This window comes from Gossypium hirsutum, chromosome D08 (assembly GCF_007990345.1).
Source record: "Gossypium hirsutum isolate 1008001.06 chromosome D08, Gossypium_hirsutum_v2.1, whole genome shotgun sequence".
Taxonomy (NCBI): domain Eukaryota; kingdom Viridiplantae; phylum Streptophyta; class Magnoliopsida; order Malvales; family Malvaceae; genus Gossypium; species Gossypium hirsutum.
This window is the reverse complement of record NC_053444.1, coordinates 32,257,678-32,272,572: the sequence shown is the minus strand read 5'-3', so window position 1 is coordinate 32,272,572 and position 14,895 is coordinate 32,257,678. Positions and strand designations below refer to the sequence as shown.

Sequence of the window (14,895 nt, the reverse complement as noted above, 5' to 3'; positions counted from 1 at the left end):
GTAGAAGTAACAAGATGCAAGAAGATATTTTTTTTTTGTCTAAAAGAAAGTATGTTCTTCATCTACTAGTAAAAATTGGAAAATTAGCAGCTAAACCTTATAGTACTCCAATGGTTCCCAATGTGTATCTTACGAAAGAGGAAGATGATCATTTTGATGGTCCTAAAATATAATAAGCTAGTTGGGAAATTAAACTACCTTACTATAACTCATGTGAATGTGGCATTTCTTGTGAATATTCTTAGCCAATTTATGTCTTCACCCACAGTCAAACATTGAGTGGTGTTAGAGTAGATCTTATGTTACAACAATCATGGGCATACTCCTACTAAATGTTTTGCATATGTCAATTGGGTTGAATCCAAGATAGATAGGTCTACTACTAGATTTTGTGTTTTTGTTGGTGAAAAAGAAGCAAAATGTTGCATCTCAATCAAGTGTTGAATCAAAATACAGGATTATGACACAATCCATGTATGCAATTATGTGGATACGAAATTTGTTAACTAAAATTTTATTGGAGTATCCATCACCAAAAACGCTTTTGTAGGGTTTTTTACAAAATTATTATAAAAAAAATAAAAAATAATCAAAATATTATAACTTTCTTTTATTTACCAAAATATTATAATTTTTTTTTATTTACCAAAATATACTAAAAAAACAGAAAAAAAAACCTTGACAACAGCCTGATCAGGCCAATCACATTGGCGGCACCAAAGGTGCCAAAGAGATTGGCGGCACCAATGGTGCCAAAGGACTAAAATGTAATTATCTGCAGTTTCAAGGACCTGACATGCAAATTTACCATTTTAAATTTTGAAAGTGAATTGCTACTGCTGTGCGTGTGAGGCGCACTAAAATTGAAATGTGGCTAATTGCCTTCTAAGCCCTCCTTATTTATTATTTTCTTTTTATTCCCCTTCAACTCACTTTTTTATTTAATAAACAAGCCCTCAACCTATTTTTGTAGTTAAAAAAGCTCTTAATCTATGATTTTTACACATAAAAGCCCTTTATTTTATTATTAAAGTAAATATATTTTACCTAAAGTAAAACTATTTAAAAAAGTATAAACTAATTCGTATTTTATGTATTCGCATTTTATGTATTATTTTGGTAATTTGATGAGAATAGTTTATTTAAAAAATTTACTAAATTTGATGATAATAGTTTATAATTATAATTTATTTTTTCTACTTGGGTTACATTTATGGGTGATCAGTTTTATTATTACTTCTGGTTTTTAATATTAGTTAAGTGAAAAACCAGAAGTAATAATAAAACTGATCACCCATAAATGTAACCCAAGTAGAAAAAATAAATTATAATTATAAACTATTCTCATCAAATTTAGTAAATTTTTTAAATAAACTATTCTCATCAAATTACCAAAATAATACATAAAATGTGAATTAGTTTATACTTTTTTAAATAACTTTACTTTAGGTAAAATATATTTACTTTAATAATAAAATAAAGGGCTTTTATGAGTAAAAATCATAGATTAAGAGCTTATTTAACTACAAAAATAGGTTGAGGGCTTGTTTATTAAATAAAAAAGTGAGTTGAAGGGGAATAAAAAGAAAATAATAAATAAGGAGGGCTTAGAAGGTAATTAGCCACATTTCAATTTTAGTGCGCCCCACACGCACAGCAGCAGCAATTCACTTTCAAAATTCAAAATGGTAAATTTGCACGTCAGGTCCTTAAAACTGCAGATAGTTACATTTTAGTCTTTTGGCACCATTGGTGCCGCTAATCTCTTTGGCACCTTTGGTGCCGCCAATGTGATTGGCCTGATCATGCTGTTGTCAGGTTTTTTTTTTCTGTTTTTTGTTATTTTTTGTGGTATATTTTGGTAAATAAAAAAAGTTATAATATTTTGGTTATTTTTTATTTTTTTTATAATAATTTTGTAAAAAACCCCGCTTTTGTACAATAATCAAGCTGCTTTACGCATTGCTCAAATCTAGTTTATCATGAAAGAACTTGTTGAAGACATGTAAACATCTTGTTGATTTGTTTACAAAGACATTGAGTGAGGATTAGGTTGAATATCTATATAACAAGCTGGATATGATCGATATGTATGCTTTTAACTTTAAAAGAGTGTTATAGATTCTTAAGATTAATTCTAGGATAGGATTAGATTTGATATTATTATTTAAATTATGTAAACTTATATATAAACAAGCTAACCCTAGAGATGAAGCGCAAGTAATTTTTATCAATATATTCTTTTCTTATTTTTGTAAATATTCTTTTCTTAGTTTCCAATAACATTATGGAACTTTGCAACTTCTAAGATACATCACCATGGCCATCCATGAGGAAGAGAAACATTAGGTTGTCTAAAAACATGTACGTGTTTTTCGGATACTGTGATCGGCATTGTGTTGGTACTGGCTGTATTTAGAATATAAATGATAATTAATATAATAATATAAGACCGTTAAATGATATAACCTACAGTACCAATTTTAAGGTTCTATTTGGTTGCATGTTACTGATGCTAAGAATATTGACATAGCCCAAAAAAAAGATACTACTTTTTAGGTCCATGACAGAAAAAAGGAACTTTCAGGTGTCCCAAATCAGATAGTGCTGCAAACTATACAATAACAGTATTCCACTAAATGCAAGAACTCGGACTTTCCTAAACAAGATGGCTGGATGGAACAAGTGACTTAACTTCAGCTTTCATCTGTCTTGAGTTCGAGTTCAGGATATTATCTAGAGTTGAAATAGCTTCTACAATGTGTCGCCCTTTGTTCAACATAACGCAGCTTGCCCTGGAAAAATAAGAGGAGCTTTTAATCAAGCCATGTTCCATGCATTTGATCATTTAAACACCTTCCACCAGGAGAATGGAGAAAGTGAAACAAAGAGAGGGAAGATGGGTGTGGTGGAGGGAAATCCATTGGCTATCAGAAATCAAAGTGGCTTTCAGATTTGGAGAAGAGTACAGAACAGAAGGAAATGTATTCGTGGAATGCTATGCCGGTATAACAGTCGGAAGAGGTTAATAAATGAAATTGCTTTAAGGGCACTTAAAATGCATGTAAAGCTGGCTGCCTAACTACTGAAAGTGCTTACATAGCTCAAACATATTATCAAGCATTAAATAAATATCACTGACAACATATGGAAATAGATAGGGAAATACAAATTGATCACTTACTTCCTTCCACTTGCAGCATCAGTAATCTCAGCTCTGGTAGGAACTCGGGATTTGACGAGTGATTCGAGGACCTGAGTTGCCCAAATAACTGGTATGTGAGCAGCACTACAAAAAGATAATATCTCTTCTTGTATATCAGCCAATCTTTCCCACCCGCACTCCACAGCAAGATCTCCCCTGGCAATCATAACCCCTAAAGGATTTGAAGATTTCATTGCTTCCAAAAGCAAGAGGGGCAACTTTTCAAACCCACTTTTTGTTTCAATTTTTAAAACAATCCCCAGGTTTTGAAGTTTCCTTTCCTCCAGTTCTTGGCGAAGCACTATAATATCACGAGTATCTCTAATAAATGAAACACCCACCATGTCTGCATGAGACTTAACGAATTCAAGATCCACTAGATCCTTTGAAGTTACACCTTTGAACCTAATATTGCTGTCTGGGATGTTGATGGACTTCTGGGATCCAAGTTTAGTCCCTCTTAGGCCAGCATGAGTGATTGAGACAACAATCTCTGAAATAGTAGTTCCCTTTATGACTCCCCAAATCTTTCCATCATCAAAAGTTATGCGCTCTCCAGGTTTGACTGCATCAAAGAGATAGCCCGATGAACATGTTATTCTATAAGCACCACTTGCGTGCCCATAGGAATTATCCTCGCCACATGTACTATCCCGTGAAATAATTAGTAAATCTCCAACTCTTAGTCTGATAGACGACTCTCTAGGAGGGACATCTACTACTTGTCCAACAGGTAATCTGTCTTTCTTCCTCTTAATATATAATTCTGTTCCAGAACTAACATAAGCAGTTCTAGTACACTCCGCCATAAAGCCAGTACCAGAAAAACATGAAAGACTCTGGAAATCTTTAGCATCCTTTTCTTACCTCTAGCATCAAAGAACCTCAAAGTATCACCTACTTTAACTACAGTAAAAAAGTTTTCGTCATCTATGAACAGAACAGCATCAGGAGAAAGATGAGGAGGAGGAGCACCAGCTCCTTTATGAGAAAGCCAAACTTGTGCAGGAAAAATCACCTTTCCAGTAGCATTTTTCTTGGCGGATACTTTTACAACACATGGACCAGGCTTTAGATTATCTGTACGAAGTTTTGGACCAGCTAAATCCATAAGAATTCGACATGGGGCCTCCAGCATTTGAGAACTCCTTTTTACTCTTCTGATTATCTCACTCCAGCTTTCAGGACTTCCATGAGCACAATTTATTCGAATTATTGAGGTCCCAGCCTTTATAAGATCAGCTATTAGTGTTTCACACTCGAGAGCTTCTTCTCCAATGGTTGTCATGATATGTGTACACCTACTACCTTGAAGTGGTCCCAATAATAACTCTCGGTTCAAACATGCCTTCATTCTCATCGTGTTTATTGTGAAATTCCCATTCGTTTGATGATATAGCTTTCCCTGAGTGGAAATTCCGGCACTAACATCTTTGCCAGTTATTGAAGAGTTCAACAGTAGGTTCTCCAACAGTTCAATGCATGTGGTAAGACTTGCAAGGACAGATGAATTGACCATCTCCAAATTCAGCAGACTGATCAAAGCTAGATCGTATTTGAGTGGCTCAATGTCAAGACATTTCAAAGCCAAATAATGGATTAAGTTTTTTGCACTCTCCACGTAATTGCTGGAACAAGAAAGCCTCCATAAATTAGAAAAATGCCTGAAAATAAGATTTTATACAGTAGTCTACAATTGCAATAAGTGCTTTCAAGTATTTTCCACTTTCTTTATATTAACTAGCCTTGTGAATAAGATAAACATTTAAGATGGCACTGGCAGTACTACAGAAGGCAAACATAACAAATATAGTTTCAACTTTCCAACATACTTGTGACATAATTTCAGCCTAGATGCATTCCACTGCTCTGACGCTAATACATGCAAATGTAAAGCCTTCAATTTGTCCAGGAGGCTTGCCAGATTTACCGAGTGCTCGGCCATCTGAAAGACTCCTGAACCCGACTCCGGAAGAGAACCAGCAGCTTCCTCATCCAGATCATTGGAACTATAATTATTTTCCAAAGGCACAAACACTTGCTCACCGGAACAAGCATGCGAACCGCTTCTTTCACCTTCATCATTTTCGTTTGGAGTAGCAAAAGCTGTAGTCGTGGTAGTGCGAGTGTTCTTAATTTTTGCCCATAATTGGACAGTTTCCACTGACTGCTTCACATTAAGTTTGCAAGGCAGATGCGAAAACTTCCTCCTCCGGCTAAATACATCAGCGGAGTGGATGGCCTGAGAAGAAGGCATATCAAGCTTAACCAAAGAATACAAAAAGCACATCATTGAAAATAAAAATAAAACCTAACAAAGACATGAAAGAATTGGGGAATAATTGTGGATAGGATATACATGGCAAATCAATAAGAATTCAGTGTTAAAAATAATCTATTTATATACTGACAATAATTCAATGAAAAAAAATTGATGATAGGAAAGCGTTTCAGATAATGCAGGTTAAATATAAAGGATTAAAGAGGGAGCATGCAATTACATGGCGTATAGGTGTAGCCTTATGATTTGTGAAAATAGAAGTTGTCATCTATTCGCTGACTCAACTCAGACAGAAACAGATTTCAGAAAGTTGGAACCTGAAAACCAGAACCAAACAAAAAATATCTTCAGATTCATCAAGACTGCTGAAACCAATCAAAGGTTTTAAATAAATCGGATATAAAGGAAATACGAAATTTCCACACTATTTTCGTTTCTTTAAGAATTTTCCAGGAAGCAGAAAACGAAATCACGAACAAATTTTTATTTTTATGTGATGAGGAATAATCGAGAACTAAAAAAAGAAAGAAGGTAGGTACCCTTTTAGAGAATGCAGTGATTTTAGGGTTAGCCTCCTCCTTCCTCCTGCTGCTTTGCCTTTTGGGTTTTGCACGAGAAATGAAGGACTGAGTCTGAGAGGAGGAAATCTGAAGGCGAAGAAGTGTGGATAGCACGTGCCAGTTTCGACACGTGGCACTGTACGGAACTTTGGTCAATTAGTCAAAACGGCCGATTTGTGTGGTTGGAATTCCAGAATTTCCCCTCCATAGCAGATGGTAGAGATTTTACTTTGATTATTATTTTTAGAATAAAATATGAAAGTAATAGAAGATGTACTTTATTGATCAAAATTTTTGAATGTCTATTGATAGATAATGTGTATTCTTAAAATTTTAATAGAAAAAAATTGTGGGATAAAAATCTAATGAAAGAAAAAGAGTACATAATTTATAATAGGCATAATATGCTACCTCATTAAAAATTTTATCACGAAAATCCAATGGATAAAACCTCAGTTAAGGAAAAAGAGTACATAGCGTATTTACTCTCCTTCATGAAAATATTATATACTTTCTTATATTATATGTTTAAATCTTGATTACTAGTTTTTCAAATAACTATTTGAATGTATTACTAAACATTTATATCACCATTTTTTTGAAAATCATGAGTGAGGGAAAATTTTAGGGAAATATATTTTGATCTCTTCTGGAGTTTCAATAATAATCATAGCAAACTTTAAACATGATCATTCTATAAAACTACAAATAGATATTTTGAATCATTTTATAAACCTCTTTCAACTACTATTAACTGAGTCAAATTTACCAATATAGATGAATAATTTCCCTAGAATTTCAATATGCTTCTAGCATTCTAAATCCTTCAAGAATTTTAATATAAACTTTACTATATAGTGATTTATAAAGGTTGTAACAATAACTATTAGACGCAAGTTAAATCTTTTATGAATTGTCAAAATAATATTATATTTTTTCATAATCAATATCAGTACTTAGCAAAAAACTTCATATTTTTATTCCGTTTTTACAAAACTACTTCATTTGCACCCTCACTGGCTTTATACCTTTAGATATTTGGACTACTGGTTCAAAACCTCCACAAATTTAATTGTACCTGAGTTGATTTTTTCTATTTTGATCAATTTATTCCATATCTATATTTCTCAATAGATTTATTTAAGATACTCCTTTTATTTCATTATTTCAATAATAATATTGCATGCAAAATTATTATCGACCACTTTTATTATTTGATTCCACATTTTCTTGAATTGACATACCTTATCGAGATATCTTATTTTCATTATTTTAAAATTCAGTTTCAGATACCTAAATCTCATCTAGAGTTTTACTTATTAGTTATGTCTTGGGTCTCTTCTAGAGCATCCACCTTCACTATATGACTATCTAGAAGAATTTTCATCTTTGGAACCGATCAAATTATTATTTATTCTAATTGATTGTCCTACTGGAACTTTTGGTTCAAATTAAAATATTGATTTGATTATTCTCATTAATGTTGTAAATACATCTGATAGTTAACTTGTAATGAGTTACCATTGTTGAACTTTTGGTTCAAATTACTCTCCCCCTAACTCATTACAAATAATTATTTCTCTCCCCCTAATGTCAGAAAAACTATCGAATCAAAATTATAATCACAAATAATGTCATAATTGAATCTCCAATACATTCAAAACATCTAATAATACAAAGAAACTTGTAATTAATATATATTCTCAACTTTCGTTGATGATTCACTCATCTTTGTGCGTTGTGGTGGAGCAATTGGAGCATATACACACATACAAAAATTCAAAGATGAGAAATATTTAGCTATTGATCAAAAACCAATTGTAATGTGGAGTATTTATAACTTATTGGCTTGATGCGTACAACACGTAAATCAACATAATCTCATGTTGAAATAGGAAGTTTAGTTCTCATAAGTAATGATTTAGACATTAATCAGAGGGGTTTAATCAATAATTTCTCTAAACCATTATGCGCAAACTTTTACAAAAGTTTTTCAAACTCAATCAATAAAAGATTAAGATATAAACTTATCAGTATTAGAAAGATGAATTGTCTTAATTGCATGATCTAAAATTAATTATTTAAATAAGCAATCTTGCTAACGACATGTTGCAAATTAATAACACATATGTGATTATTTTGTAGATGCATCTACCAAAATCATATAATATCAAAACCATCCACATGGTGGATGAATGGACCCATATTTGTTTCAGAAATGCAAGACATAAATCCCAACTTTAGCTAATGAGTTTCTAATAATCAGTTTTCATTGAGAACAAGCAACATATGAGAATTCTTTGAAATTAAAGAATCTTCTAGTTCTTTAATGAATGTCCATATGAATTCTTAATTAATTTTCGCATCATATATGATCCAAGATGGTCTAACTGGTTACGCCAAGTAGTAAATACATTTGTATCAGTAAACTTATGGTTTACTTTAACATGTGTTTCAATTGTACTAAATTGTAACAAATTAATAATTTTATTATCATTCTTTTTTACTTTGTATCCACATATAAGTGCTATTGTGACATTTACTACTGAAAATATCTAAATCAATGTGAATATTATAATGTCACTAACTCAACAAAATAAATATAATGTCCAAATAATTATATGCAATATTCGTTTCAGGGAATATGCCAAAATCTTCAAATATCTAAAAAAAATTACAACTTCAGGTGCATCCAACCATAACGAGTTTTAGATAGAATTATCATATTTCATTGCTCATAAATAGATCTTTCACAGACAAATATTTTGCTTCTAACCCCTTAATGGGGATGATGACAAAAGAAGATCACAAAGATTAAAATAAATATAAATTAATAACCAAATCCTCTCTTTTTCATCCATTCAAAATAGATATTTATAACAATAGTGATTCATATGAAATATAATATTTTCCTCATTCACAATCTCAATATAAGATCCATTATAAATATCTTTTAAAACCAATGGATTAACCATAACAAGATATTAATATATTAGCTCTTCTAGAGCTTTCGACTAATTTTGTACTATCAAATATTGGAATAATATTTGTTTGTTTTAGTATGAAATAAGATAAATATTTTTCTATCTATAATGATAGAATTTATTACTACATTTTCATATCATTCCTCAAAGAATATTAACAGAAACAAAATATTTGGGCATATGCTACATATGTGGCCAATAATATTTCATATCACATTGATAACATAAGTTATCTTTACCCTTTGAAGAGTTATCTTGAGAACTCTAATTGCTCTCTTATTTATTACTATGTTCCTACTTTTAGTGGTCCATGATTATATTTTATATTTTATTTATATTTGCATTCAATTTAGGGAATGTAATAAATCGGTTAGGACAAACTTCTAAACGCCTCCATTGATTCTTTATTTCATAATCACCATCGCAAAACATGTGGGGATTTTAAATCAAAATTTATCTATTTTATGTTGTCATGATTAGTCTCCAATCACATCCTCAATTACAAAAACAATCATGATCTCAATATTTCATTTTTTGTAATTGTTATGTACCGTTACATTCACTTCAGGGAATGAAGCAAAATTAGTGGGAAGAATTTCATAATTTTTCATTAGTAACTTATTATTTTTCTTAGTCGTTAGAAGGTATGAGATCATTCGAAAAGACTGTTAAAGTCATTTTCACAATATTGCTACTATAGGAGCACATTAGATATTTCAATCAAATAGTATAATATATTCTTTCGGGGAATATATATAATACAAATACATGGATATCTCATGTTATTATTATATATGGTTTTAATGTAAAACACATGAAGGTTTTATTCAACTTATATCTTCTTGATCTAAAAAATAATATTATATTTTACAAAATTTTACATCATAAGGAGGTAAAATATTAGGTCTTAAGGAGCTTTTTACAGTTTCATGCAATATTAGCTCTCCAGGAGCATATAATCATTTTATTATATAACCTTAATGAATGATTAATTTATTTTAAATAAAATTTTATTTATTCATATAAAAATAAAATGAATAGGTATAAATAAAACATATATTAAACATAAAAAATAATAAATTCATGTCACTAATAAATCATTGTGGTCAGATAATATATATTTTATATATCATACCACAACAAAATACAAAATATTATAATGTCAAATTAAAATAACTTTACAGCTATAAAAGTTTAAACATAAACATTTTCTAACCTCTACCTCTTATGACATAATTTCATATCAAATTTTACAATGATATGAAATTATCACAGATAGGGTGAATATCCTAAAATTCATGACAAGTAAGTATTTTTACTCACATTCCACAATAATTACATATCTTAATTAAAATCAAAATTAAACCAATCAATTCTATTAAAAATGAAAAAAAATTATCTCCACATAAAAATCCCAATAACTAAATGCGTGAAGGGTTTTATAAATTCATAGAGATACGGATAGTGAATTATATAAATTGAACTTTTTAATAGAAATCAAATAAAATTTCAAAAGAAGTTGATTAGATTGACTTACGTTACCATGGATGAGAATAAGTGATTATAAATATCCTTTGTAATAAAGAAAAAGAAATCATCCCCAAGAAAATATCAAAAAGTAAACTTTGAGAGTGAATCTTACTTCTCGATTTCATATAGATAATGGTATCAAATCTTTCACCATCCTTAAGAAAAAAAAAGTAAAATAAGTTAATCAAAACAATGATAACGTATAATGAGAGAAGAATGAAAAATAATAATCAGATATGAAACATTAAATAAAAGAAACTTCCTGTAAAAACTTTGCATCTTGCCATCAAAGATATTGAAAATCATGAAGGATAATTTTGATCGTCAATAAAAGGAACTATCACTTTGAGCAAGATCATGCTGATAACGTGTTATAAAATTAAGAGAGATGGAGAGAATAAATAATAAAGAAAATATGAAAGCAATAGAAGACGTACTTTATTGATCAAAAGGGGTGATTACAATGCTTCTTCAAAGTCTCTATTTATAGGCATAAGAAGTATAAAAGAAGTAAAGATCTAATTCTAATAACTATTAGAATTTAAAGTACATTAAAACTTTATCTTGATCATGATGGACATCCACTTAATAAGATATTCATAACATGTACTTAATTCTTTCATTTTTTTTCCAATATAAAAGATTTCAAATAAAAATATTAAAAAACTATAGTAAATTATTTAATAAAGTTGAATAGTCTCATTTAATGTACAATTTTTTAAAAAATTGTAAAAATTATTAGGGCTTGATTAATTTTTTTAAAAAATAAAAATTTGTTAATTACAATATGATACGATTAGGAATGACAATGTGTTAAATATATTTAATTTTTAGATTATTCAAATCTAGATTTGTAAACCTATTTAAAAATTCAAATCCACAAATTATTTCAGTATTACTATCTAAATTCGAATTATTTGTCAAATACCTGAATTCATAAAAAAGTTTAAATTTAACATTTTAAATCATATGTTGAATATCTAAATTCGTAAAAATTTGAATCCAAATAAACAAATTAATACAAAATCAAACAAAAATTTATTTTAAATAAAATTTATTTATAATTAATAATAAATAAATGTAAACTAACAAAAGTAGTTAAATGACAACCTAAACAAATTAAACATAATAATTTCATAACAATTTAAATATACATAATAACTTAAACATAAGAATTTCGAGCAAATTAAAATTTCCCTAACATTATGCAAAAAAAATCCAATTATATGTAGGATATTTCACGAAATAATATAAAATTAAACAAAAATCAATTTTAAGAAAAAAATATTTATATTTAATAAAAAATGTAAATTAACAAAAATAGTTGAATAACAATTCAACCAAATTAAACATAACAATTTCACATCAATTTAAATATATCTAGCAAATTAAACATAAAAATTTCAAATAAATTTAAAGTTTCATAACAATCCGAAATAACTTAATTACTTAACCCAAGGTTTAAGATTAGTATCATTAATATAAAAATATAAATTATAATATCATAATTCTATATAAAGTTACATATCATTAATAATATACCTTTTATTACATAATGTTAATTGTATATATTATAATCTACTATAAAGTTAGTTACACGTTTAGGGTTTAAGCTTACATATCATTAATATAAAAATGTACATTATAATAACATAGTTGTATATAGGAATACATATCATTAATAATCTATCTTAATTGTATGTATTATAATCTATGAAAAATTTAACTTCACATTTAAAGTTTAGGTTATGTATCATTAACAAAAGAATGCACATTATAATATTATACTTGCATAATAGTTATTATGCATTCGTAATTTACTTATATATAACAACTTATATATTGTATATAGTTAAACATGTATGTATACTACTTTTTTGTAAGATAACATGTATTAAATATAGTTATATCCTACATTATAAAACAAATTCATATTATAATATTTATTTTAATTATATAAATATTAATTCTTTTTGTTTAAACTAATTTAATTAATTGAGTTGATCAAATAATAAAATGGATGAACACAATTTTTAGGGTTTCGATGATCCCATCTCATTGTTCAATTAGGTTTACGGATACAAAAGAATATAGCTCAAAAGAAGCTAAATGAGATTTAAGAAAATAATATGCTAAAAGAAGATATCTTTTTCTAATAAAAATATTATATTATTTTTTTTATTAATTATTATATTTAATTTTAGAAAAATATTTTCTTATGTTTTCTACACGATTTATTAATTTGTGTAAATTATAATAAAATATTTAAGGCAAGCATGGATGGTTAAAGCATGAATATATATATATATATATATATATGAGGTCTTGGGTTCAAACATTATTAGGATAATTTATTTTGTAACTAGTAGATTCAAATCGAATATTCAGGTATATCCGAATTCACAATATATTCAAATCTTTAAAATTTAGAGGATATTCGAATCGGCAATCCAAATTATCATCCTTATATATGATACCATCTAATACAAATTAATACAAACTAATAAATGTTAATAAAATAGATATTATACTGCATTTTGAGAGACTACAAAGTAAATTATTTATTGTAACACTTTGAGGAGCAATTTTTTCTCACGAAAGTTCTTTCCTTTGAGATTATCATTGAGCTTTATCTAATCCTTTTGACTAGTGATTTTTCCTTTCTATCATCATGATCTTATCCTTTTACTATCATTTTCCTTTTCTTTCTTATCCCTTCCTAAGATTTGTCTCCTTGATTTCGTTTAGCTACCTTATTAAAACAATTTTTTCTCTTTATTTCATTTCCCTGTTTTACTCATTGCATTAGGGGTTTTGCTTTTGTTGGATATGTTAATTGTGTGTTTTCATTTTGCTTTCCTTCTTTTATTGATAAGGACTTTTAGGTATTGTTTTTTATTTTAGAAAGTGTGTTTAAGGCTAATCCCATTTCAACATTTCTTATTCCTAAGATTGTTGATCTAGTATATCTCTAGAGCTATTTTGTTCATTGTTGATTCGTTTTTTTTGACCTTTTGTTTCAGGGTCCCATGTCTTCTCTTTTATTTACTAAGAACCATAAGGGTTCCAATCCTTTTCTTTATCTGATTGAAAGTGTATTGCATCTCTTTCTCTTGCATACAAACCACAATCTTCAACTTCTCTAAATCTCTTCTAGTTCAAGTCCAAGCTCATTTCTAATCCAAAAATGCCTAAAAACCCTATTCATGATTGTAGTTGGTTAGTGTTGGATCTAGTACCCTAAGTATAGTATTTTCAATTAAGTACACTTGTAATTTTTTGAACAGATTGGTTAATAAAATTATTCATGAATTATATTAATATGTTGTATATTTTCCTTACATAGTTTTGCACGCAAAGAAAAATGGAAGCAAATGTTGCTCACTAGTTGTCTAATGTTTAACTAATACTAAGTGATATTACATGGTCGAATCACAATACAGAAAGACAACTAGTGAGCAACATTTGCTTCCATTTGATTAAAAGACTAATATGTCATCTATTAAGTCCAATTGGGGAGATGCTTTATCTTGGGCATCGGAGTGGATGACTCTCAGAAGATAAAGACGTAGATGTAGCTGAGTTGACTAACAATACATCGGACTGGACCCAAGAAGAATAGATCATAAATCATTTTGGTTTATTCACTTGTGGCGTACATAAATCCTAAATGGATAACGGACTAAGTATGCGTGACTCGTACACTTTGATGTAAGTAAAAGCCTAAGTTCGAATAGATAAGGAACCGAAAGTTGGTGGTTAGGTGTACGACTTCTGTAGTATGTAAATTCATTCACAAAAATGGAATTCATAGCCCGAAACATAGTTAAATGATATCCTCTCATTAACATTACATGATAGATGAAAAGTAAACGTGGCCACAAGACATTTGTCTTTGTGATGAATGATTGAATTCCTATTTGATGGTAATTGAGTTTTCATGAAGAAAGATGTAATGGTTACCGTGAGATAAAATAGGATCATACTGGAAGAATGAATATTATTTCAAAGAGATTAAGCATATCCTATGAGGGTAACATATTTATGACAAGGTCATTGGATGAGCACTAATCGAGTTGCTTTCGAAATGGTATGTCGTTAGGAGAGCTCAGTCACGATACTATATTGGAATGACTTCGTAACAAAATGAGTTTATAATTAATAGGCGAAAACCTGGAACTTGATTATAAATCATTTGATACTCAATTGCATATGTCTAATCGGTCTCTCCACTTGCTCGTTGAAATCAGAAATGAATTGTGTGTTTGAATTGAAATGAACATAATGAATAGAAATAGAGAAATGGAAAACATTCTGAAATGATTATCATTTTCT

At 29.1% G+C, this 14,895-nt stretch overlaps 1 protein-coding gene across 1 annotated transcript; it reads right to left on the bottom strand.

Moving 5' to 3' along the window:
* Positions 1-2,460: 2,460 nt before the first annotated feature.
* LOC107908963 (plastidial pyruvate kinase 4, chloroplastic) lies at positions 2,461-6,201 on the bottom strand. Its single transcript, XM_016836289.2, is given in 5 exon segments — positions 2,461-2,795; positions 3,185-4,028; positions 4,031-4,833; positions 5,038-5,447; positions 6,026-6,201. Coding segments are annotated over 4 exon segments (1,896 nt in total). The 5' UTR covers positions 5,151-5,447; positions 6,026-6,201; the 3' UTR covers positions 2,461-2,659.
* Between the last annotated feature and the right edge of the window lie 8,694 nt (positions 6,202-14,895).